We start from the raw sequence: 27,209 nt of genomic DNA on the forward strand, positions 1-27,209 counted from the left end.
AAATGTAAGACAATTCAATCGAGGAAACCAACGGTTTGATTTATTTTCAAAACATTAAACAAACATAAAATTTGCAAGACAGTGGTGTAACAGAACAACCTGTAAAAATAAGTTGAATTAGAAAAATATGAATATTTTTTAATGTATTTGATGTCCCGCTTTTTATGTCTCTACAGGAGTATAGCAATATGACCTCAAAGATTTCTTCTGTCAAATATGAAACAATTCAATTGATAAAACCGCGGAACTACAGGCTACTAATTTTTAGATGGGCATAGAATGTGGCGGGGTTGGATATATGGGAAGGCACAAACACTCCCCTGGCCTGGAACATTTGGGCAACAGAACAACATAATAAAAAAATCAGTTGAAAAGGGCTTTACTCATCAGACTGATACCAATCAGAAAAACACAAATCGGACGTGGCAGTGTATTTATGCATCCCTAAAAAACAAACCTTTTAGAATAGGTTTATTCAAACTGAGACTTCTATATTTAACCAGGAACATATATATTGTTAGATATACTGTTCCCAGATTTAACACACAGTATAATAGTCTCAGACTCAAAAGACTGATAAGGTTACCCGAATCTTAAATATAATAGTCAAATTCGTACAATAAATAAGAGCCGTGTACAAGGGACATATATTCCTCCATTTAAAACAACTACATTGCATGTATGTTTCGGAAGACTCTGTTTTTTTATTGGACAACAACACTTGCGCGTCATACTAATATCAATCTTTATATCCAAATGAAGTGTAACATTCATGATGACACATGCAATCACAATAAGTTGCACAGAAATATGTGATAGAAATCAGTTTTTCATGACTCTAGCATAAAAATGTAATTATAAGAATTGAATGCTTCTTTTTGTAATTTTATAGGGTTGTAAAAGTGTTGATCGTGCGCACATTTCGAGAAATTCAATTCTTAAATGAACTAAAAGAAAATTAACGAGTAATTTAGTGACTCCAGATAATTCTTTAATTCGTAGTTGTACTGCTGTCCTCTCAAAATGATTTGACTATCAATACCTTATATGATTTATTGAAAGTTACTGAAAGTCATGTAAAACTATTGAATTCTATCCAGCTAATCAAGATTTCATGATATACGAGATTTACATATACATTAACAAGATTTAGGAGCAATGTGTCCATACAATGAACCTAAAGTTGACCATTGGATGACCCCTAAAACCGTTCATGTAATCAATGTTTCATTGTATTATGTTGACATCATCATTTGTCCATATGTATAATGTAATAATTGCTTTAACAGGGTGACACGCGGTTGTTGTCATAATTAATGAGATAATAAGATGTTTACATATGTTATATAAAAAAATACATTTCGTTCTATGAGGACAAGCGCATGCGGAATCGAAAAGATTTCGGAAATAGTTGAGTTCCCGTTTCTTCCCATTTACAATTTGAAACACGAAACATTTAGTTTTTTTTTTTTGTTGAATTGAAATAAAGTAAAAACACATTTTGTAAAATGTGAAGGTCCTTTTATAGTTTATGTTTAATATATGTATGATATAATGCTTTTTACACATATAACATGCATATTTAGGGCAAAAAATAAACTATATCTAGTAGCTATTGTTGCATAATGGGTCGACCGGAATGACCGAATAAATGTCATGGAAAAATATAGAAATATAGTACCTATGATAGTGGCAAACTGATGGCCCAAAAAAAGTTTCTATCTTTATTGGACGTGGCTGTGTACACATAGTATTTGTGTATCTCGCACAATGAAGCGGATGCTTCCCTATAAGAGTATATGTATCATTAATGCACATCATTGGAACTTCGTTGGATACTTGTCATTGACAATTATACCACATCTCATTCATTGTATATAGGTTTTATATTTGTTTGATTAGCTTTTCAAATTTGATTTTTTTGCCAGTGGTTCCAAATCAGCAAGTTTTGTATTACCACTTCGAAATCTTGCAAGATTGTCTTTCTTACATTCAACTGAAACAAATATATATTTTTTATCGCAGATTCGCAATGTCACGTCACATTACGAAAACATGCGTATTTCCTTGACTCTATCGATGACATTCTTAGTGATAAAATGAAGAGACCTTGTACCGTGGTATCCGTTGTATCGTAAAAGACAAATAAAAAGTGTCTTTGTATATAATATATACATAATCCATCACGCTTACAGGGAATATATTTGTGTTATTGATGAACATAACCAATTTGGTCTCTTCTATTACATCATGCCCTTCTAACTTCCATTTTGAATTCATCATGATTTTTAGTAACCATGCTGAGATCATTGATGTAAAAAAAAAACCCGAGTTCATGATACCATAGAGTATAGGAGGCAGGGAAATATTAACAAATGATCCAGCTTCAAGCAATGATGATTTGTAAAGTCTTTTAGTAAGGCTAAAGAAACATCTGAAAAAAAGGCAACGTTACATGTGCCCTAAAATGCAAAGAACGCCAGAAATATAGATGGTCATTTGAGGGCCATTAAAAGAAAGAAAATAAGATAATAAAATCCAAATATTAAAATATTTAAAATTAAAATTCGTTACATCATACGTGTTCTTTTCATCGTATAATTGTTTACGATGCGGTACTGTTAGACTCGTGGCCGATCTGTGTTGTTCTGTTCCGTCTCTACTTCCAAACGCAAAAACGAACGTCCAACAGGCTTGCATTATATTTATTTCTAAAGTAATTTTGCTGTATGACAGATATTTTTTTTAGTTCTTAAATTATTAATATTCAAAGTCAAAAACACAATTAACGCCAGTTGAATGAACAGAGGCAGCTTTTTGTAAAGATTTTATAAATAATTTTCGAAAATGACAATTAATTTGTAGGTTATTCATAATGTCAAAAACATAATTATTGACAGGTGGCTGATCAGAAGCAGACGCATTTTGTTTTCTATGTACTATTTTTCCAGCATCCACCCGAACCCCCTCTAAAAATTAAAAGTTTTTTTAATTCCTGATGTCCAGCTCTGTTAGCTCTTCCTTATTTCAATAATGATTTTATAGAATATGTTATTTTCAAAATACTTAAATAATATATCTGTATAGCTTGTTGTTCGGTGTGAGACAAGGCTCCGTGTTGAAGGCCGTAGATTGACCTATAATGGTTTACTTTTATAAATTTTTATTTGGATGGAGAGTTGTCTCATTGGCACTCACACCACACCTTCCTATATCTATCTATTATCATTGTTCGTCTAACAAGGAAGCAGATTTACAGAGTAAACAAGAAAGTAAGAATTTGGTCAATTATTGACATTTCCCATACATTTTAAACAGAGTAGTTGTATATATTATTTGTAGAATTGTTTCCACACAAAGTCATCGGATAACATTATAATATATACTAAGTTTACACTACAAGTGAAGATTATTTACTGTTTTATATCACGGCCGTACCTGTTTGACTCTTCTTACTATAAAAACAAGATTTTAACGTGCTATACTAAATCTATTTTTGACTTGCATCACATGGTTTTCGAAGTTCTGTCTGATTTTTTTTATTTGAGGACTTATATATTAGACACACTCAATTAATTTACTATTGTTCCTGAAATACAATAAGATAAAAAGATTTAATTAAAAGTTGAAACAGGTAACCGCTACCATCTCTAGGTTACATTCCCATTGTACCTGATGGTCTCCTGGTCGCATTCATGTCCTCGACCGGGTCAAACCGAAAACTTTATTGCTGACCATACATGACGTTCGTGGGTATTCAAGGTCTTACAATCCACCAAAGTAGTAAGACTTAAATCTGTCTTCACCGCCTAGCAAGATTTCAGGATATATAGAGAACCAGCCATACTTTGGCATATTGTGGTTTGTATCTAGAGGTTCCGGATTTTGTTTACTGAATAGAATATGATAGGCCAATACTGCAAGAATGGACCAAAAAATATGAGACAAATAGGTCCAAAAAATATTGAGACAAATAGGTCCAAAAAATATTGAGACAAATAGGTCTAAGAAATAAAGAATACACTGAGAATAATGTGGAGCTAAAAATACAATGAATATAGAATAGAGGGCAAAAATATAAAGAATAATGTAAATTGCCTAAAAATAAAAAAAATGAAGAATATCAAGCACCCCATCCAGATATTCTTATAATTCCCGATCCATTCTGTTCTGCATCCTTCAATATCTAATTATTTTTTCAGAAATTTATAACTTTCATCGTGGTTGGTCAATAAACATTACATATTTGGATTTATTTGTTACTTTGACGACGGTAGAAACTGTTTCGAAATTCAAAGCAGGGTATGTTCACCCGAATCGCCTTAGATAATCTTACACATTATTTTAGATTTTTATTTTAAAAGAGGCTCAATTGTGTAAGTCCTTCTTTTCAATGGTGTTAATGTCTCTGTCTAAGTGCGCGTGCTGCTTCTGTGTACATCTTAAGGAATTGACGCAATGTTGTCCTGTCCTTTTTGTTTTCGACAATTTTTATTGTCCTCCTAAAGTACTACTTTACATCTTACTAGAATAGCAATGGTGTATTCGAAGGTTTCAAAATTTCACTTTTCAGTTGGGGGATCCGTGATTTCATAATGTCTTGTAATATCCATTTACACACATCGCCTAATTTTTGTAGTTATGTACAGTTACCCAGATTCGCCCACATTAAAAGTGGGCAGCTTGAGTGTCAATTTTGATGGTCACTTAAACAAGTATGCGCAATAGAAATACCACGCTAATCTCTATCTATGACCATATCATATATGAATCCCTATGATTAGTTCATCTAATGCCTTATTATAAACAAATTTATCCTTATCAAGGGATTGTCGTGTATATGCCCATTCCAACAAATATTTCTACTTCTGAGGTTTACTTAATGATAAATTAAAACTGGTTAAGTATATCACTAAAACAATGTTCTTAATTCTACAAATGATATCACTTGTGTAGTTCGGGTTCAGATATTTTGAAGTTAACTGTCGAATATTGTTCTTACTGGAATACTAAAAAGGATTTTTCCGCAGTGGCTACTTCCACTTAATCTTTGACTAACATTTTAGTGATATTGGATACTTGTTTTCCCCCCCAGAAGTTTCAAGTTTGATTTTTACCCGAAATAACAGAGGTAAGAAAGACACAATTTATGAATTGATTCGAAACACTACGGGTTTTATCCTTAGATAGTCTTAAAATATTGACAGATTGATTCGGCACACTTTTCTGAATTTTTTGTTTTTTGTTTGCTGCTTTTCTATATTACGAAACGAAACGCTGATCGGGATTGCTACATCAAAACCGGGTATCTTATGACCTTATTAATAGGGTTCGGTTCTTACGAAATAACTTCGACGTGGAATAAGATATGTTATCAGCTGGAACAGTTTTAAGATACTCAGTATACTTTGGTACTAGTATATGAACATAAGGATATTTTTGTTGTTGTTGTAAATTTGCTGTTGTAAAATGTAGGAAATAAATTTGAATTAAGAAATGTATTTCCCTTATACAAAGTTCTCATTCCTTTCCCAAATTGACTTTTACATTTTGACCCTTTTTAGTATTATTAGCTTATCAACGAGTGCATTCGATTTGAATTTTCAAACAGTTTGTCCTCAAGCATCAATTAAAAGATATTTAAAAATGTCAAAATGTGCTCTAAGTTCTCAGTCTTGTTCGTCTATCAACTCAACTTTAACCTCTAATGTTTGACTACATTTGATACTTAGTTACCTTCGCCAGTTAGTGCTTAAGGTTATCACTAGTTCAATAGTTCAATTCTTCGGCACCAGCATGCATTTAAGAAAATTGTTCAATTGGAATTTGCTGTTATTAGATCAAGGAAGTATTTTTTAAACTCAGGAATGTATCTCCCTTATGATTAGCATCTGATTTGGCAAGACTTTGTGGCAAGTTTTTGTTTTGTTTAAGCATCTCTTGTCTTTGATTTTCTAATGATTCAGTCCCCAATTAACAATGAGGAGACATTAATTGTCGAAATTAGCAAAAAGTTGAAACAGTTAATGGTAGCCCAGTAAAGGTTGATCGTCAGTCTCTGAGGGTATTCTAAGCCCGGTAGCTCCTTACTTTTGGATTGGCATACAATACTGATACGTGTTATTTTTATGAATGCTGCTATCAAATTGAGAAAATATTTTTTTAATCAAATAAAGTTTCCCCGCATACATAGCTCAGGTTCTTTGTCCAGATTTGGCTATACATTTTTTTGTGTTTTTGCTACGAACAAAATTTGCTGACCTCCATGCTTCACTTTAACTGTACCAATGTTTACACAAGCTTTACAAAATACTATCAGTCTGTACTTCTTTTGCAATGATTCATTTATAAACATCCGACAGCCTCCAAAAAGCCATTATATCATTCAAAGTGTGCATTAATTGTCTCGCTTGGTGCAACTGCACACTTTTATAGATTTAAACCTAGTTGAAAATAGTTAACTGCCACTGCTGAAAACAGATTTATACTTCCAAGTTTATGATTGATGGGAAATTTACATTTCTTAAAAGTGAAATACAACAGTACAGAGTTACTATAATCCCACGCCCTGTGAGAAATTATAACAGTTTCTTGGGTGTATCTGAATGGTCTTATTTCCACAATTAATCAAGATAGATAGAGTAAAATGGTATTGTTTCTACAACTTCTGTATACCAGAATAATGACTTTTCACCTCGGTTTCCTGCCAAAACTATACTAAAGCCGCTAATTTGTTTGTTTTCATTATAGAGTTAATAGTCGTGATCCATAATAAGAAGGACTTTTAAATGCTAATGTTTGTCACTTCCAAGACAACTTTGGATTGTAAATTTTATTCGTAAGATTATATTTATTTCTGCAAAAACGCAAAATTCAAGTAAGTGTTGTTCGTTTATCTTTTGTTATTATTATTATACTTCAGAAAGAATTTTAAGACAAAAAAAACCCTTTTATTTGAATACACTATTGTTAAATTCATTTCAATGGTCTCTGATATTATAAAATAGAGAATGAACATGTGGAATATGTCAAAGAGACAACAATCTGATCAAAGAGCAGACTTAACTACGTATACACGAACATGTTATTGAACCTAAATAAATCAGAAATTTCTAACAGAATCTAAGAAGGTCGAACAGTACATAAACACATCATCGTTTTGTGTCCACTTGGGGCAATGACATTGGCTATCCATGCCTTTTTGTCACTACAATGCTTTGTTTTTATTTTATTTTGTTTATTGTTTGCCTTTTGTTTTGGGTGTTCTGTTTTAGCTTTATTATTTTTAATATGATTTGGTTTATACTTAATAATTTACTAGTATGCAATTGACAATTTTTGAAACTGAAAAGGCAGCATGCGTCTGCTTCCTGATATATGTATTTGTATATTTTGCACCAATTTTACATATATTTTGCTATACTTTTGCATAATTGGAATGTGACTAGTTTTACAGTACACTCATATGTTTGCCAGACATACAACAAATGCAATTTAGAGTTTAACTTGTATTGCTAATGACCAATAGCTTTCTTTTTGTGTCACGGGGTAGTCCGACATTGCGTTGACATATATCTCTAATCTGATTTTATTGATAATCCAATGGTCTTTCCTTTGGTCAAGTACTAATCGTTTAAAATGGACTCTCTATTGAAAAGGAAGTGATTCATTCAAAACAATTCATGGGCAACCTATTGTAACAGCTTGATTTCATTGGAGTCTGGCTGTTCAGAAAGACATACTTTACAACTTGTAACCTATAAGACATAACTATTAACCAATAATAAGTCTATAAATGCTCACGTGTCAGCAATTTTCAGGGAAAAAGCATGCGCATCAAAATGTCGTCAATCGAAACGAAAACTGGCACAAACCAGGATTAAATATATGAATGAAACAATGACTAAGGTTACAGTGACCATAGTTTTTGTTATTGTTTCATGTTTATGATCTATAAATCTGTTTACCTCGCACCTGATCAATATGGTAAATGATTTGTTGTCAAAATATAATCATTACAAACAAATAAATATGTCAATACATGACTCATAGATCTGACCGCTCGATCAGTTGACTAGTCCAGTTTTGTTTAGTACACCACGTACTTAGGGAGCTACCATTTGATTTTTATGGGGGGGGGGGGGGGGGGGGGGGGGGGGGGGCTAGGATGAAACATTTTGTCCTGCATTTTTTTTTTAGTTGTAATCTCTGTCCTGCCTTTTTATTTTTCACTCTATCGGGGCCTGTTTTTTGTTTTTTTTAGTTTATCCTGACTTTTTTTACTTAAATTGTCAACCTGACTTTTTTTTTTTGCAAGTGTCTCATCCTGCCTTTTTTTTTACTCAAAACTCCTGTCCTGCCTATTTTTTTCAAATTTCATCCTAGCCCCCCCCCCCCCCCCCCCCCCATAAAAATCAAATGGTAGCTCCCTTATGACATAAACCATCCAGATGTTGCCGGATTGACAGAATACGCGCGTTTTAAAGCTACATGACGTGGACAGAAGTCTGCCGTTTATTGACACTATTTCTTACCTTAATGATCGATATTATTAGGGTAGGGATTTATATTAGTCCCCATTATATAATGTTATGTGCCCATCCCCCGCTGGAACTCCTTCATGGGTTGGTTGTCTTTATATCTAAGTTACTTAAAGTTTGTGTTTTTGTAATATTTGGGATGGCAAATGTTTGTCCCAGATAAATACATGCATGCTACACGTATAGTTACTGAAGATTTCAAGTGTGTTATGTTGTAAATTCGCATGTCTGTTGTACAATATTGCCCATTTTATATTACTGGGGGTAGTTATCTACTCGACAAAGGCCAACCTTCGCCTTTTTCCTTTATTTGTAAGTACGTGAACGAAAAAACAAGACAAAGCGATAACAAACAACTTCAGGTACATAATTGTGTTGCGAACTGGAAAATGATTATGTATATGCGCTCAACAAACCCTAACTCCACATTGTATAGTGGCATGCAAATTATAAGCAAAAGAGGCAGAAAATACCAAAAAGAGACATTCAAACTTGTTATGACGACGGCAAAGTGACAACAAAACAAAAAAATGATAACGAATAGTCTACAAAACACAACACAGAAAACCAAAGACCGAACAACACGAATCCCTAAAAAACCGGCTGGAATAATAACAAAATATTGTAAGATGTTACAATTCGCCGTTTCTAAATCTAAATAAATATGGGTAATTTTATTGTTTGCATACCAAAATGTAAATTACCAGTCACGTCATCAGGTCAATTTCAGTTGTTGGGGATTTTGATAGGATCTTGGTAGCTAATCACAGCGTTTTTGTGTACGTGTGACACTATGATGGGCTTCAAAATATGTATTCATATTCTTAATATGTTTAATACAAGTCATTGAATTATATAACACAGTGAAATGTCTATCAAGAAAATTATACAAATAAGTTTAAGACTGATTGTTTTTATTCAAGGTTAAAATTACATGTAGATATAAGTACATTTGATATGTACTCTATGGTCGGGTTATTGTCTCTGATGAGTCTTTTGTAGACGAAACGCGCGTCTGGCGTATATACAAAATTTAGTCCTGGTATCTATGATGAGTTTATTTGACACATTTCTCATTTCTATTCTCAATTTCACATTTGCACATGTAGGCTATTTACTGACATGTCATGATAACAATTAGTTAATAAACTGGACATACGCAAGATTCACAACTATAAATTGTCCAGATTGGTAAAAACATGTCAATTTAAGTCAGCTTGATAGATATTCATCTGTGTATCTTTAGAATGATAACTATTATATTGTCAAAGTAAAAGAAATTTTGATAAACTGTTATACTCAAATGTACATAAATTATTGCTTGTACTGTTATGGGAGAGACCATGCATCCGTTATGGACACTGGTCCAGGTCGGCTTGAATAAAATTGTGTCCCATTTAACCTTGTGTTGTGTTACATACGCTGCTGAAAAAATAACCCAGAGTACATTGGATTTTGAAACGGAGAAATTGTAAGTGGACATTTTCTTGTCGTTCAATTTTAACGTTCATTTTTCGATGTAAGTTCACATTTTCCACCCTTCATCATGGTCGACATATCTAGCAGAGCCTACCTGTTGCATTAATCGTTAATTTGTTCTGGTACAGACTATTCGACAAATATTTGCAACTGGACGCTAGGCATTCAAAATTCAATTAACCAGTCCTTCGTGCATATGCATATATGAGAATACGAAGTTTTAAGTTTTAACACAAAGTATAGATTAAATCGTCGCATTGTTTTTTTCTTTATTATTTATTCTGTCAAAGTGTTATTGAAATTAAGTTCAAATTCGTAATTTTACAAATCTGTGATTTAACTGCTGATTGTATTGTATTTTTCAAATTTCAATCAAATGTTAAAACCATGCATCTTTTTTAAAACTCATGCCTCTGATGAATTAATTTGTACTTTTCAGGTGTAGAAGATGTCCCCCTTGGGGAAGGTATTGGTGCTCTTGGTTTTAGTATGTTCAACAATAGGTAAGACAAATATTATTTCTGCAAAAATATAAGGATATGGGTTAATGTATGACATGTATAGACAACAAAAAACTCCTGAAACAAACGAACCAAATATTAAGCCTTTTGTGCTAGTACTTGTTGACAATTGCGCAAAGGCGTTGCTCATAGAAACGGTACCTAATATCAGCTTGTTGTTGTTGCTATTTGCTCGAAGGTCTTGCCTGTGAAAACAATATATAACACCAACTTGTTGTTTGCAGTTGCTGGAAGGCCTTGCACATGGAAATCTTTAAGGGTTTACAATATCAACTTGTTGGTGTTGCCATTTGCCCGAACGCCGTGCATGTTCAATCGGTACCTTACGTCTTTTCAACCTGCACTTTTTTTGAATACTTGCATAGCATAGGTTTTTGTAGATATCATTGCAGGCATAATCTGCTAAAAAAAACCTGGTTAAATCAATTGGTAAATAGTGTAATTTATAGCGAGATAAATGAAACTTAATAACTATTAGAAAAAGCAGAAAGTAAAACAGAGAATAAAGTATTATATACTATATACTATATAATTGATATTTTTAAGTAATTTGTTGACATTTGATTTGAAATTAAGGTAAACTTGTTAACTGCTTAATATACCGATCAGCTTGAACTATTTGAAATCATATTCTGTCTGAGGTAAAAGAAGCAACAGTCAAATTCAATGATTAAAAGCCAGGCTCTAACCTTTAACATTATAAAACATATCACCATGCCTTTACTTAATCTTGAATGTTCAGAAATATTTTACATAAAATATATAATTATCATTTAAATAAAAATATATATTATCGCTAAAAATATCGTAGGACATTTTATTGACTCATACCATGGTAACTGTTGCCTTTATTTACGTGCGTATAACGGCATACTCATCTCGCAAACTGTCGTACATCCCACCAATCTTTATGTTCCTACCAAATTCGAAAATGATTGTTTATCATTTCATGTTATTATTGCACATACATCAATAATTTATCGTTTCACAACCAGCATGCATTCAAATAAAAAAAAAAAACATGTAGAAATCGAGAAAATACAGAAATGTTGCCTTGTCATAGTGTGCAGTCTATGGAACAAGAAAAGCAATGATTTCGCGATTAGCTCTCCGTAGTTACCGACTTCTATGACATTCTTTATATAACTTCAGCTTTACATTCCAAAAACAATATTTAAACATCTGCAAATGCTTTCATATACATCATTTATACCGTCTTAACTTTCTAATAGGTTCATTCAGATTTCCATTGTAAAAATAATTCCAAACTATCAAAATAAAACTTATCACAATTTAGTAGATATTAATTTTCTAAACAGATATTAAACAGCAAAACAGAAGAGTTAATTATCTCTAATCGTATAGTGCATATTTCTTAAATCAATTTTGTGGCGAAAGTTATCGAAATGTGAGGAATAACGGTATCGACACGGTGTAATTATACAGATAACTATTTTATATATAAACTGCAGTTACATTTTACAGAAAGTTGAATTAATTACGATCAGATAAGTATACAAGAGACCCGCCTTTGAATTTCGTAAACAATCTGAAAAATCTTGTTCATTCTTTCGAACTGGAACGGATTATAAAAGCTAGTTTATCAAAGTTGAAAATCTCCCGGGTTATTTTGTGCTTTTAATGTTTTATCCATTAACCCAAAATTTTAGTACAGTCTCAGAGCATTGGTAATTTAAAAAACGTACTTTTCTGTTAAAAATATAGGTACACACTGATGTTTCTATGTTGTTGACCTCTAATAAACAAGATGAAAGATTAGCAAGATTTTTTCCAGCTGCATTTCATTTTTATTTTAATTTATAATATACGCGTAATTTCCCGTTTTCCATGTTCAGAATCTCAAGAATTATGTTATTCCAGTTGATTTTCCAAATTAACACGTATTTTCCCATTTTCCATTTTCAGAGCCTCGAGAATTTATGTCGTATTTTGGTTAGTCAGTTGTCCTAAATATCACGAATGTTCACCAATCAATCAATCAATCAATCAATCAATCAATCACTAAAATAACTATTTAATCAATTAAGTTATTATTAAAATATCAAATACTTTATATGGTTCTACATAATTCACGGTGAACTTGTTTTTACTGTGTAGACAGTTTATAGTTTTTAAATGTAATTTTTTCACATTCTTCTTAACATGCTTTACTATCGTTTTTGCCTGTAGTTAATGCTGGATAATTGGCGCCATTTTATTTAATTTGTTCGTCTCGTTAATTGTCCATTTAACATGTCTGCCATGTCGCGTGTTTGAAATCTGAAGAGGTATACATACATGTCCTTCAAAAATACTTTAAACTTAGTTTATCTTACATGTAATCCTGTTGCTTTTCTTTGTTTATCATTTTGATAGTTATCGTTGACAAGGGATTTGTGTTCAAGATTGACAAATAGCTGCACCGGGTTCACCTTTCAAAAGTTTAACAAGGAAATGACGCATTTGCAGTACGTACATGTATATGCTTTTGTTCACGAGAGAAACCTGGACACGTGTTCAATGCCGGATATTTAATCTAACTGGCTTTATATATTTAATACTACATACAGGTCAATAAATTGAGAACTGCATTCTAAGCAGAGTAACGCTTAATCTTTTGTTGAAACTAGTGTCCTGTAGGTATTTGGGAGTTCGTATGTCCAAGCCTGAGCGTAATTTCGTACGTGTATTTGTTGTTTACTAGTATATCTGTAAGCTAGTCTTCAAGCTGAATTGTGTTTTTCTTGATAAGTTTTGTCATATTGCTTTCGACGCCCCTATATCTCCCCTAGCCCCTCCCGTGGAAAAGAATAAGAGGTTGGATCTCCAATTGAACGTTACATTCCAGTGGCTAATATCACAAACCGTTAAAGAATTTCAAAATAAAAGAACGTTTTTCAGTGTTTTTGAACTTTCAAATTAAACTGTTTCGCAGTTATATAGATATGAGAATATACTTTAAAGTTATAATTGCACAAGACCACAAATTACAGACAGTATGAAGCGACATGAGCAGATAAGCGAGCAATCATATCATTTCATTTCATCTAAATCATTAACTTTTTGGTTCAAAAATATTTTTCGAAAGTGCAAAACCATCATAATTGATTCCGTTGTACTTCAAAGTGTAAAATGAACTTAATTAATTTTACAATGATAAATTCCTTCTTTAAAGTACAAAATGCAAAGTCATGAATTGTGAACATGTTTCGTTTCAATAAATATTTATCAAGGTGGGCAGCGATTTAAGTGAAATAAACTAGAAAACAATTAAGAGCATTCTTGATTTTTGCTTTTGTAAAACATGTAAAAGTTTATGTACAAGTATATACTTATACTTCTTTTATTTAATTTACAACACGTTTGTAGTATGTCAACACAGAAGTGCTGACTACTGGGCTGCTGATATACCGGAGAGATTAATATATCCCATTTAATTTATAAAATCATACCAAAGGGACTTTTTTTACAATCATTTTTTTAAAACAGTTTCTATTTATTTGTCTGCAACATTGACAAGATGGCATTGAACTTCGTAGTTAAGTGCCTCAAGTCGAATAATAATAACTACATGACATAAAGAAGGAAATATATAGGAATACATGTACTTTATAGACACCATTCATGTAATATATTCATCAACAGTGGAATTTATTACAAAATTTATTAAAATGGCACCTATATATAGTTTGCCTGTTTATATATAGATTTTTTAAAGTATTTATTGGTGATTGGTACATAAGAACCATCTGTATATAAACGTGGTCCACTGTTCCTATCTTTATCATGAAAGAAAATATCTGAACCCTGGTGCAGTTGAATTTTGAGGTTGGAATTACAATAACCAGTATTTCTATCACTGAACTAGATGCGAATTTTGACAATTAATATCCCCTAAACGAGGCTCGAGGCTACATCGTGACAATTATGTGAAGAGAAAAGAGTTTGAAGGCTGACAATCTACAAGTTCGACTTTTTAAAAAAGCCTCGGAGTGCTTTGCAGTATCAACAATTACGTCATGAAGCAATGCGTGTTCTTCGGGTCTTGAAAACACATACCATCATTTTATTTCTTATCGTCCGTCTACTCTTGTCTTGGACTAACTCGAATAATTCAAGCCCTTTCCGTGTCCGATTTTCTCCCACACGAAGTTAATGTAGCCTTCGTAGATCAGCGGAATATAACGACTGAATTATTCGGGTTAGTGTTGTGCGGGAAAGAGGGGGAAAGCGCAGACTAAGGCAGTTGCCTCCCCTTTCCCATTGAAGGGTTAATTGTGTTGTTGGTCTTCTGTTTTACATGTCTGTGTTCTCTATTTTTTACTACGATAATTGGGGGACTATCGTATGCGTTCTTTCGAGGCTTCCTGGTGAATAAAACAAAGATGTCAATATATGTTTATTTGGAGTCCAACCATACGAGTAAATTAATCAAATACATAAATATGTAATAAAAGAGTTTGATTCTTAAATGAAATTGAAATAACAATTATCAAAATACTTTATCAATTAATTAAAATAATGTATCATAATAGTTGTGGAACTTTAATCAAGAAAGACTTCTATTATTTAACTTTTCATTAAACAAAAATTATAAGTTTACGAACCTGGTGAATAAAACAAAGATGTCAATATATGTTTATTTGGAGTCCAACCATACGAGTAAATTAATGTCTCATTCCTTAGGGTTTCCTATTTTAAACCCTAAGAACACGTGCTGGTTGGACTTGTTTTATTCACCAATCAAAATGACTTTTAGAATACTTATTTTTATAAGGACCGTTTCTATTGGTTAGATCTCTTTTACCTTATTCACCATTTTGGGGTTACTATTTTTAATTACTTAATACTTTGTTTTTATGACCATTAGGGGAATCCGATTATTTTGATTAGAATGAATTCTAGGTGAACAATAGGAAAGCATTAGATATATTTGCGAAAGGAAATACTTCTAAGAGTTCAAGCTGTCGAACCTTATTTATGTCGCTAAGTGTCAAATAAGAAGAATTTCACATCTAATACTTATATATTAAAAGTTACATAACATTAAAGACTTTCTAATTATATCTTTTTATACAAAAAGCTTTATACAAGAATTAGTTATTTTCTACAATTACATAGAAGATTTACTTAGTTTTATATGAAATATTAAAATTTATTTCTTTAAATATTTTACCTCATTTTACCTTCATTATATATCCCTTTTGTTCGAAGAAATTGCTCCGCAATTTTACATCCAAATTAATTTATTTATTTCAAAACTTGTTTAAATTTAATTTTTTTTTTTTTAAATATTCTCTTAACTGGATTTGACTATTTGAGTTTGTGGCTTATGATAAGTTTATATTAGTTGTTTTGGTTATTCAAGTCGTTATGACCAAGATGACTTATTGCGTTTTAGATATTCTTGTTCTTTTTTTCTTATTAATTAAATAATTTATACTTTACATTTTTCGATCTCTTCATCTTTATTGTAAGAGCGTTGGTGTTTTTTTTTTATTACCATTATTATTATCGTTTCGCTATTTCTTATATGTGGTAAGCCCGCTTTTCTTGGTAGTCTGCTCGAACTCCAAACATACCCGAGTCATTTCCTCTCGCTGGAGTATGCTCATTTCCTGGGTACTTTGCTCCGACTCCAGAACTACCGCAAGTCATACCCTCATTTTCTATTATATTACTTTAGTCGGATTTGTTGTTTGTTTTACAATGGATAGTTTCTAAAACATTTGATTACAGTTAAGATTTTACATTATGGTTAATGATTTGCTTATGCTAGAATACATTATGTTTGCTTTAATCAAGATTTTACATGATGACTAGCTAGGTCAACATATTTAGCACTAAATTAGGTTTGCCGGTACCATCCTAATTCTTATGATTAAACTCACATAAAATTCTTACATACGGGAACCTTAAAACACATGTTTTACTCAACATTTATCGTAATCGCTATAGAACCATTAAAAACTTACACAATTTACCAACATTTTATTCATTTTTACACGTGCATTTCTCTTTAAATTTCTCTTTATTTTTTTCTCTATTTTCATTCCTTATAGGACACTGTGCCTTACTTCGGCAATTTCTGCTTTTTTTTTAAGTCTTAATGAGAGCCGATGTGTGTTACGTAATAATTTCAAGATGACATGGATATCGTATGCAAATAATAGCTTAAATACGTCGAGATGCGAGGCAGAAATGGCGCTACATCATTTGCGGTCCGTCCATCCGACCGACAAGTTATTTCCTTGGTAACCATGCATATCGATCACCAGCAATCTGTCTCGAATACATTTTTTATTTAAACTCATTTCTAAAAATATATTAAAAATTGTGGAAGTCATGTCAAACCTTATTTACCATCAGATTTGACTGTGTTCATTTAAAAGTAAAATCACAAAAATACTGAACTTCGAGGAAAATTCCAAACAGAAAGTCCGCAAGTTATCAAATGGCAAAATCAAATGATAAAACACATCAAACGAATGGACAACAATTGTCATATTCCTGACTTGGTACAGGCATTTTCAAATGTAGTAAATGGTGGATTGAACCTGGGTTTATATAGTCATTACTTGAACTTCTCTTTTCCGAAATAATATGTATTTACGCTAAAGCCGTCTTCTCTGGTAACCCTTTTAGACAATAAAACCTTTTTTTCTGCACTGGTTAAACATACACTTTCCTTAACATAATTGTGATGCCAAATAACTTTACCGACAACCCTCTGAAAAAAAGTTTTATACGTGTATAGCATAATGACTGCAAAAAAAACCCCGCTATGACGTACAATAAGTCAGGTGAATGACACCGAATGTTCTGGTTTGGATGTTAGTCTGAGATTGCTCTATGCTTGAGACCTGTTTGGACCATCTAGTGCTAGAAACATCTCTCAATGACTATCATGATAAAAGATCCACTCAAACTTGTACCTCTTACCTTCAGTTCTGTTTTAGTTTATTTGTTGAGTTTTATAATTTGTATCAGTCTCATTACTGTCAAAACACTCAATTGTTTCGTATCTGAACTAATTTGTTTTTGAAGTTTCGATTTAAATGTATATTTCTTTGTTTAAAGAGAAAAAGAAAAGAAAAACGTTGAATACTAAATTCATTCATCTGTATTTCAAAGATAGGGAAAATAAGTTTCTGAACGAAAAGTTCTGCATTATGTGTTATAGGTAATTATTTGAAATGCAAATGACTTTACCAGATTTGTTTATATTTTAGTTACGTAACTCTTTGTTATGTTTCCAACAACAAATAAAGTTTGCACGCAAGCTAGACAAGACATGTGGTTTACCATACCCCATGGCTGCGTCTCCTGACGTAATCACAAGAAATAATGAGTTCTAAACTATAAATACTACAAACATTTATATCGTAGAATGTTTGTTTTACCTACCACTACTTGAAAAAATGCAGAAATACGGTGACAGCAAGCATTTTAATGGTAGTCTGAACGTTTCGGATTTTAATTTAATAAAAAATAAGTTTTGATATGAATGATGATAATGTTGATGATGATAGTTATAAAAAAAACCTAATTAATTGTTAATGATGTATACAAATTTGTACATGTTTAATACCAAGTTCATTGTAAGTGCCACGTGCTAGAAGTATTTTATTTAAGGTTTGCCAGGTACAGTGATGTGTACGAAACCATGATTTTAGGAAGTCCTGAATGCAGGGAGTTAAAACCAATATAATGAGACACTAAACCATGTCTTGGGATATGAAAACGCATGCATTGCCGATAATCATCAGGAGAGGGGGTAATTTAAACGTTTATTTGGTAAATTTCTTTGGAGTTTACACTTGTTTAAAATCATAAGAATTGTAATTTCGAATAAGAAATTTGCAAAAGAGGGACGAAAGATACCAGATGGACATTCAAATTCATGAATCGAAAATAAACTGATAACGAACTCTATGGCTAAAATAGAAAAAGACAAACAGACTAATAACAGCACACAAACACAACATAGAAAAATAAAGATTAAACAACACGAACTTGTACAACTATATCAAATCGGATAACGCAAAAAGATCAGCCAGACGAAAATAATACACATGACTCTGATGGGTTTTCCCTTAAGTGTTAGTAATATAAAAACTTTCTTCTTGATTTATTTTTTCAAAATGTTAAAAGTCTTCGCCCCTAGCGATAAAAAATATCATTAATAAATCAATCGAATCAATTAGAACATATTTCCGACATAAATTGAAGATATGAAAAGTTTTATGGATAATAAAATAAAGATTTATGACCACTGCAAATCGTAAAAAAATATAAATAAAATATTTTAGTGAAGGTCAGTGCAAGAATCTTATTGAAATAATATGTTTAGTAATGCTAATAGATTAACAATCTTCATCAGTTTATAATAACTGATTTTCGATGCGTCGATATCAATTAAAGCAAATCGAACATCGCATATGGGTAAGGGGATAATACAAATATTTACAATATAAATGTAAATGTTTCGTACAGTTTTTATAAAGTCTTGTTCTGTCGATGGAAACATTATTTGAAGCGAACTTAACAGCTACAACAGTTCAAAGCAATACGTACAAGTTGTTAATTAAAACCGTATCAGACAATCAGAGACGGAAATTAAAATGAACAAAATAATGATTTACATGAAAGACGGAAATATGCGTGCAATATATCCCAAGCATGACATAATCATATTCATATTGTTCAAATGACAAATACATAAAGGTTTCTTAAATGTAAATACATGTATGGAGGATTACGAACTGACACCAATTATTACAACCACAACTTTTTCATTTGTTTATATACTTATGGAATATATTTCATACATATGTTACATTCAATTTGACATGTACATCTACATCAGAGAAACACTACAAAGCATGTATAGTGACTGAAGAAATAATGAGAAAAAGTTCAACATGTTGACACTGTAGTTTAACTAACTGTAAATTGACAAATGGACCATTGCACCTTCAAAGAAAGCATTTTATTCTTTTTTATTTGATTAAACCGTGTAAATAATGAATTTACAAATAACTGAATCTTTGTTACTGGACAATTTGTGTTAAGATAATGATAGTTTGGATTTTCTTATGGATACATGTAAGCCTTGTAGAATCTGTAGAAAGTTTAATGAATGTTCAAATCATTGGAGGCAATCAAACATTGCAAGCACACGGAATAAAAGTGACGTCATCATACACAGGTAAGGTCGCAATATTTCAAATTTCATTTTAACAGCACACAAGTTTTTGCTTCCGATTTCGAGGCAAATTGGAATTTATGTGTAAGACATAAGAACAGTGGCCATCTCATCGTCACCTACTTTGTTTTTACTCAAGCTGATAGTTTTTTAATTGGATAAATTGCAACTACCCAATAAAACCAAACTTGAATCCCCAAAAAATCAAAGTGAAGGAACACTAGTCCAAATAAATATGACGTCTTAAAAGTTTTCTTATGCATCACAAAATACTTGAAGGGAAGGGGGAGTATGTTGAAAAAAAATCATAATTGATTTCGTCTGAAATGTTCACTATAACAAATTAGACACAATTTGAAAAGCATGATACGAAAAAGAAAATAATACACAACACAATCCGAATATTTAATCTATCTGTAACACGAAATGTATTAACTTGATATAACTCGAAGATGATAGGCCTTAAACCTTTTCCAACTTCATATGTTTCTATGTTCACTAAAAGAATTTGACGAGCTGTAAACACAACTATTTTGTCCAATCATTTTAATGAACTTTAATTGAAACGATAGTAAATACCTTTTTGTGTGTCGGTAAATTTGTTTATGCCTTCCTGAGAGCGCTACTATTTATAAATCTTTTTGCGTCTTTCAATCTTTCCAAATTTTAGCTTTCAGCGACAAATTACGAATGCATCAGCGTTTTTATAATTTATTAGCATTTGGCTTCTAACCAATCATGTTATATATATAATAAACGAGGATGGGTTCTCTTGGAATGGATTAAAATATGTTTTGTTTTTTTATTTCAGTCTAGATTTTTAATGAAAAAGTCAACTTTTTAATACAAATATTTTGACTAAAAAGCATAAAGAAAATAAAAAAAAACATTGATCGGGATATTGATATGTAATGAACTTTTGCAACTTCGATATTTTAATCTTTCTTGAAGTTTAATATATCCCAAATATTTCGTATTCGCCATAACAACAGTTAATGCAGACACAACTATTCGTGGTTTTTACTTTTTTTGATCACACGCAGACGTAATGCTGATAATCAAAATGAAAATTATGATTACGAAACTTTTACCAGGACGTAAACGTAAACAGATATATGAAGATTTCATAAATGGTTTATAAAGACTGTTCACTTCAAAGGCCAGAGACCATTCTTTAGTTAGTTAATGGTATATGAAGAACTTGAAAGATCAACAGTTACTAAGAACAGAACAAAAAAAGTTTTATGATATACAAAAGTCGCTCCAATCAATCAAAAGATTTTATTTTAGAAATTAAAGAGGCATTTCCAATAAAGAGGTATGTCATTGTATCCTGCATTTATCATATTCCAAAAACAGGATCAAAAACAGAAAGTTGTTGAGATCAAATAACATGCAGTCTAAATAAAATGCATGAAATGATTTATCTTAACAAACACTTATATATAAATTCAAACCTGGTTCAGTACTATCCGTTGTTGTAACGACACTACTCACTACTTACTTATCATAGAATTTAAACTGTAGGGTCACCAAAGGTTCTTAACGTGTTTTGATTTATATTATTAATATAAATCATATAACATCGTGTTATTCATGATTAATTTTTCGAATTACTTTATTTAGGTATCGAGAACCTTTGGTAACCCCACAGTTTAAGTGACTTTAACAAGTACATAGTGAGCAGTGGTCGTTACAGACAAAAGTTCACATAATCTGTCCCAGTCAATGGGATAATTTAGGATGTCAATCAATGGCCACAACCACACTGTTTTGCATATGATTCTATTGCATTTTAGTTACAATTTCATACAAAACGTTTCAACAGCGGAGAGCATCCCTTAAAATGAACAAGATAGAAGAGGGAGTCTTTATTTGTATCAACGATTACTTCGAACTTGACTGTAGAACTCGTTGATCTTAACCTTGCGGCTACTATAGCTTATACTATACAATTGTCTATTATGTACATATATAAAGATACACGCCCTGTGTGTCCGTTGCACCGATATATACCGATATGTATCATATATTTAAAATAGACATCTAAATTATAAACCATTGATAGCCGAAAGGTTGCATGAATGTTATGATGCAGTCAAAACTTAAGCTTCTTAGCAGCATTCCCGTTTTCAAGCATTAGTAATTAACGGAAAGAGTAAAACTATGGTCAGTTAAAACAAACTCATGTAAAGTATCGCTGTCATTGCTTCAACAGAGCAGAACCAGTAAAGAATGGCATTATTGTTACAATAACTTTTTAAAAGTACTATTATAGTGTTTTCAGTTATCTAAAAAAATCAGTTTTTTAGAACCATGTGTGTGTGTGTGGGGCGGGGAGAGGGTGTAGAGATGTTCAATTCTGTAAATAAGTAAGGTTACTGTGAAGTGTGTTGTGACTTGTTGTTTTTTCTTCTTTGTTAATTTAGTTATTGTGTCTTAAGTCTTTCGACTTCTAATAAATGTTTGCCTTTTTAGTACCCTTCTTTACAATTTAAGGTTGTCCTAATGTTATTTATATGTATACATGTCCATTTGTGATACACATTCATTTTTGTTGTATACCAACAAACACGAAGGACACGCTTTTGCTTTGTACATCAAATATGTCTTTATCAAGCTTGAGAAAACCTTTAAGGCTAAATGTTTGATATACAAACAAATTATATATACAAAACACTTTGAGATTGAACAAAAAAAGAAAGAAAAAAGAAGATGGATTAATTCATCTGTGACATTAGCGGTTATCGACCGACCCTTTTCATTAAAATACAATTATTCAAAGTCGTGGTTTTGCTTTCTGCGTACATTTATGTATTTAGATATAAGAGGATATGGTATGAGTGCCAATGAGACAACTCTCCATTCAAGTCACAATTTGTAAAAATAAACCATTTGTACACTCCTAACTTTATTATATTAAAGTCTTATTTTTCCCTTTTTCTTTCAGCTACTAGATCGTTCAGGAAGTTAATACTGAGTGTCGAGCCAAATCCTGCCTTAATTCATATCAACGCCCCTCCCGGTACCCCAATTCTGTCAATCACTGGTTACGATGCCGCTACTGGACAACGGCTAGAGCAGGTGCAGATAACCAATACGCCTGATGCTAACTATTTCACGCTCAAAGACCCGAAAACAGGAGACAACAAGTGGTACTTATACTCAAAACAGTTCATGAACAAACCACTAAATTATGTCTTCCGATTTCGTGTTTACGGGACTCATCAAGGAACTGTTCAAGACCAGGAAATTAAGATAAAAGTCAGTAAACCGAACTTATATCCACCGGTCTTTGAAAACCAGACGTATGAATTTATCGCTTACAGGAAATCAGCTGATTTGGACATTCAACTTGTTGGAACCGTGCAGGCAACTGACGCTGATTTTGAAATGTACAATTCAAAATTTGATTATTTTATTTTTAATACACATGTCTTAGGCCTGTTTAATGTTGATTCTTCAGGAAAGGTTATCATTGTATCAAAACAAAACTTCCCAGACGATGCAGACTCTTACACTTTTAATATTGTCGCAATTGATGCTGGCTCGCCCCAGAAAATGAGTAACATCACAGTGAATGTTAAAATCTCAGATATACCACGTAAGTAGTGTTTAATCAGTTAGAAAAATAGATCAGATGAAATAAATAGATAATGTATAAATTAAAGGATCCTATATATTCATGTTTTATAGCTGACTATGCGTTATGAGCTTTACTCATTGTTGAAGGCCGTACGGTGACCTATAGTTGATAATTTCGGTATTATTTTTGGTCTTTTGTAGAGAGTTGTTCATACCACATCATTTGAGAGTTTTCATAAAAGGACACTTTAAATAAAAATTCAGTTTAAGTACGGGAATATATTATTGATAAAATCTCTGTTCTACGTTAAAGAACTAAGACTCCCGGCTATTACTAGAATGCTTGATAATCTGTTTTGAAAGCATGCACATTTTTCTCGTTAGCATCTCGGATAACTAACAAAACACACTCAAGTCCGTTGTTTCCATGTGCTTTTCCAACGTGAATCTTGACGATTAGAACAGACAGCGACCCGTCAATCTAATTTAAATAAACCTGTATCAACGCTTTGATGGCACAAGGAACACAAAAAAAGTACCGCGTGGAGAAAGGGTCAGTGTTTTTATCAGACAGCGATCATTTTACTGACAATCTACAACGTGCAACTACTTATGTTTTTCACATATTGCTTTCAGATTGTTATTACTAACCGAATTCTTCTTTCGATTCTTTTTATTCTTTGACTCTAAGATTTTATTATGAAAATAAGAAGATGTGCATGGTAAATTTGCCAATAACAATCAATCTACCAGAGGCCAAATGACGTAGAAGTTAATAACTTTATGTCACCGCGCGGCAACCCTCCACTAACCTAGTTAGTAGTCTATAAAATTGAGAATGGAAATGGGGAATATATCAAAGAGACAAAAAAAAAAACCAAAGAGCAGATAAAACATAAAGCCACCCATGGGTCTTCAACGCAGCGAGAAAATCCCACACTAAAGGTGGTCCTCAGCTGGCCCCTTAATAACATCATGCATTTGTTCAGTTTATTTTACATGTAGGTCGCTGTTCTAGTGTCTGCGCAGATGTCGAATGACAATTGATAAGATATGCACTTTGAACATCTTTAGTAAAATATTTCGGTCAAACTTATATTTACAACTTGGCGAGACGATCAGGTCAAAATACTCTGACACAAACATTCAGAAAAAAAGCCCACGTCTTAATCGGATTAACGTTATGGACGAGTCGGCTGTTACCAATTTACTGTACACTTTCTATGGAACAAAAACTTTCATATATTGACTGAAGACGATTAACATAGCGATATATCATTTGTTTAATAAAAAAACTTTTATTATTAAAACCGTGAATAAATTTGTTTATTTTTGCGGTATTTTGACTTCTTAAAACAAGAGAAATTAAAGCTTTCCGGAAGAGGTGTCAACCTATGATCAATGTGGTATTTTTATGGGACAATCTACCTTATAGATCAAATAATTTGATATCGACATTTTCATAAATTGCATAGTAAAAGAGGAATTATCAGTTGAAGATATTTGAGGTTTCTTTATTACGCCAACGACTTTCATTGACAAATTATCCAATTTTTAAACTTTGTCATTATACGTTAGTTTAGTTGATAAATAGTAGCAAAGAAAGTCGACAGGCGCTTTTGATGTCGTTATATATCCTTTAGTCATTGTATTCGTTCAGCTTGCATGTTTTTATATTCGTCAAGAAATTTATGTCCGCGTGTACGGTCAGAACGTCACTTGTCAGGAGTTTATAAGTAATAGATTTGGTCATACGTGTTGTGTACTAGGACACCGAGATAGGAAATCAAATATTTATTGACAACAAACTACAACTCTCGTGAGAACTTCATCTTTATTAGTTGATAGACAACATATTACGATTTTACCTTCAAGATGCAATAACTTATTTGTTATTTTGGAATTATTTAAATATTCTGGATTAATATACTTGAATAAAATGCTCTCATTGACGTTGACATTTTATTTCACTTTAGCTCCAGATATATTTTGTGTATCCGTTGAAGGAGTTAAAGCCAAATTCTGCTGGAAAGATCCAACACACGGACAGTTCGTTAACAACTACCAATTACAGTTTACTGTTAACGATAAGAACATAACAACACGTCCCGTAGCAATCCATGGGAAACGTAATGAGATCTGTACCAGTGTTAGTGGACAACACATGGAACGATCATACAGATTCACAGTACAAATCTTTAATGGAACAGATAGGAGTCCTGCAAGTGTTCAGAGATTTGTAAACATTTCAAAACCGGGTAAGTTCAAGCATTTTAACATTAAAACATTTTAGGTAGTTTTAGTACTTATTTTGAACATAAATACTTTAATGTCTTAAATCTCCATTGAAAGTGAGAATAGGGATTATTTCTAACACCAAATACCAATGTGTACAACAACAAAATCAGAATAATTTGAATTGGTAACTTGATGCGCAGAGTTCACGATTAAATGTGTGTTCTTCTTAAAAACCTGTTATTAAAAAAATACATTGACCTGTGTACTAAATGCATAATCACTGCATTAGTACACAATTTTGTTAAGGGCCAGCAGTAGCACGCCTCCTGCCCCTGGTGCGGGACTTTCTCGCTATGTTGAAGACCTTTTGGTGGCCTTCGGCTGTTTTCTGCTCTCTGGTCGAGTTGTTGTCTCTTTGACACATTAACCATTTCATTTTATAAGTATAATTACTGCTCAAATTAATGCTTATCTCTAGATCTGTGGAGTGATTTTACAATAGGGGTTTGATTTTCATTCTGCATCATTATTTATTTTCAATCTCAGTAACATTCTTGTACAATCAGTAAATATTTAACGAAATGCTGAGGATTTTCAAATGCCAGGAATTGTTTAACATTGTCATTTCGGGGCCTTTTATAGCTGACTATGCGGTATGGACTTTGCTTATTTTTGAATGCTGTACGTTGACCTGTAGTTGTCAATTTCTGTGTTATTTTGGTCTCTTGTGGAGAGTTGTCTCATTGGCAATCATACCACATCCTCTTTTTTATATAGATTACCTTATCCGTATTTGGCACAACTTTTTGGAATTTTGTGTGAACAATGCTCTTCATCTTTGTACTTGTTTGGCTTTATAACTACATGTATATTGATGTGAATGTCACTGATGGGTCTTACTTATGAAGAAAAACGATCGTCTGGTGTATTAAATTATAAGTCTGGTACCTTTACAAAGTATAATTATTTTATCAATACGATTATAAATGGTACAATGACATAATTTACACAAATCCTGACTAAGTTTTTCATTTTCACGAGTTACATGTACCTCCCATATCAGACATTTTTACTGCATTCTTTGTAAATCTGTATTCTTAAATACTGTTTTTCTAGATCATGCTTTTTTCAACGTTTATTTTTGCTGACAAAAAATATGTTATTTTTAAGGTTTAACTGCATCGATGTTTGCAAGATTGTCAATATTGTTTTCAACGTTGTCCCCTACTTAAACAAAATTAGATCATGTTAGGGTTTACAATAGGGTTTCTTGATCAGTCTTCTTTAGGTAGGACGGGGGCCAAATATACAAAACATAGGAAACAAATATCTGAAAAGTTTTCTGTCCGAAGCATGTAATTCAATACTTCTATAATTTTAGCAATATTGTTACCTTCAAATAAGATAATGACAAGAAACATTAAACTATTGTAAATTAGTAAGAATACAATATATGTAAATTTTTGTCGTCAGAAATGACATTTGATGTTTTATTTGATGTTTAATACATACAAATTGTCATTGAATAGGTTTCATTCATGTCTACATAGACATATTTCAGTTTGCTTGTTATATATTTGAAATATCTCAAGAACAAACAATGAAATATTTCAAAAATGAAAAATGATACAAGGTTGT

The 27,209-nt window shown here is 32.1% G+C and overlaps 1 protein-coding gene across 1 annotated transcript in view; it reads left to right on the top strand.

The window, feature by feature from the left end:
- Positions 1-27,209, top strand: part of LOC134682220 (uncharacterized) — a 55,937-nt gene that overhangs the window by 3,361 nt on the left and 25,367 nt on the right. Inside the window, exons 2-4 of the mRNA XM_063541751.1 lie at positions 10,459-10,522; positions 22,699-23,352; positions 25,310-25,591. Coding sequence (XP_063397821.1) covers positions 10,468-10,522; positions 22,699-23,352; positions 25,310-25,591 — 991 coding nt within the window. The 5' untranslated portion in view covers positions 10,459-10,467. The remainder of the gene's footprint in view (positions 1-10,458; positions 10,523-22,698; positions 23,353-25,309; positions 25,592-27,209) is intronic.

The sequence above is a fragment of the Mytilus trossulus genome, chromosome 1 (assembly GCF_036588685.1).
Source record: "Mytilus trossulus isolate FHL-02 chromosome 1, PNRI_Mtr1.1.1.hap1, whole genome shotgun sequence".
Taxonomy (NCBI): Eukaryota; Metazoa; Mollusca; class Bivalvia; order Mytilida; family Mytilidae; genus Mytilus; species Mytilus trossulus.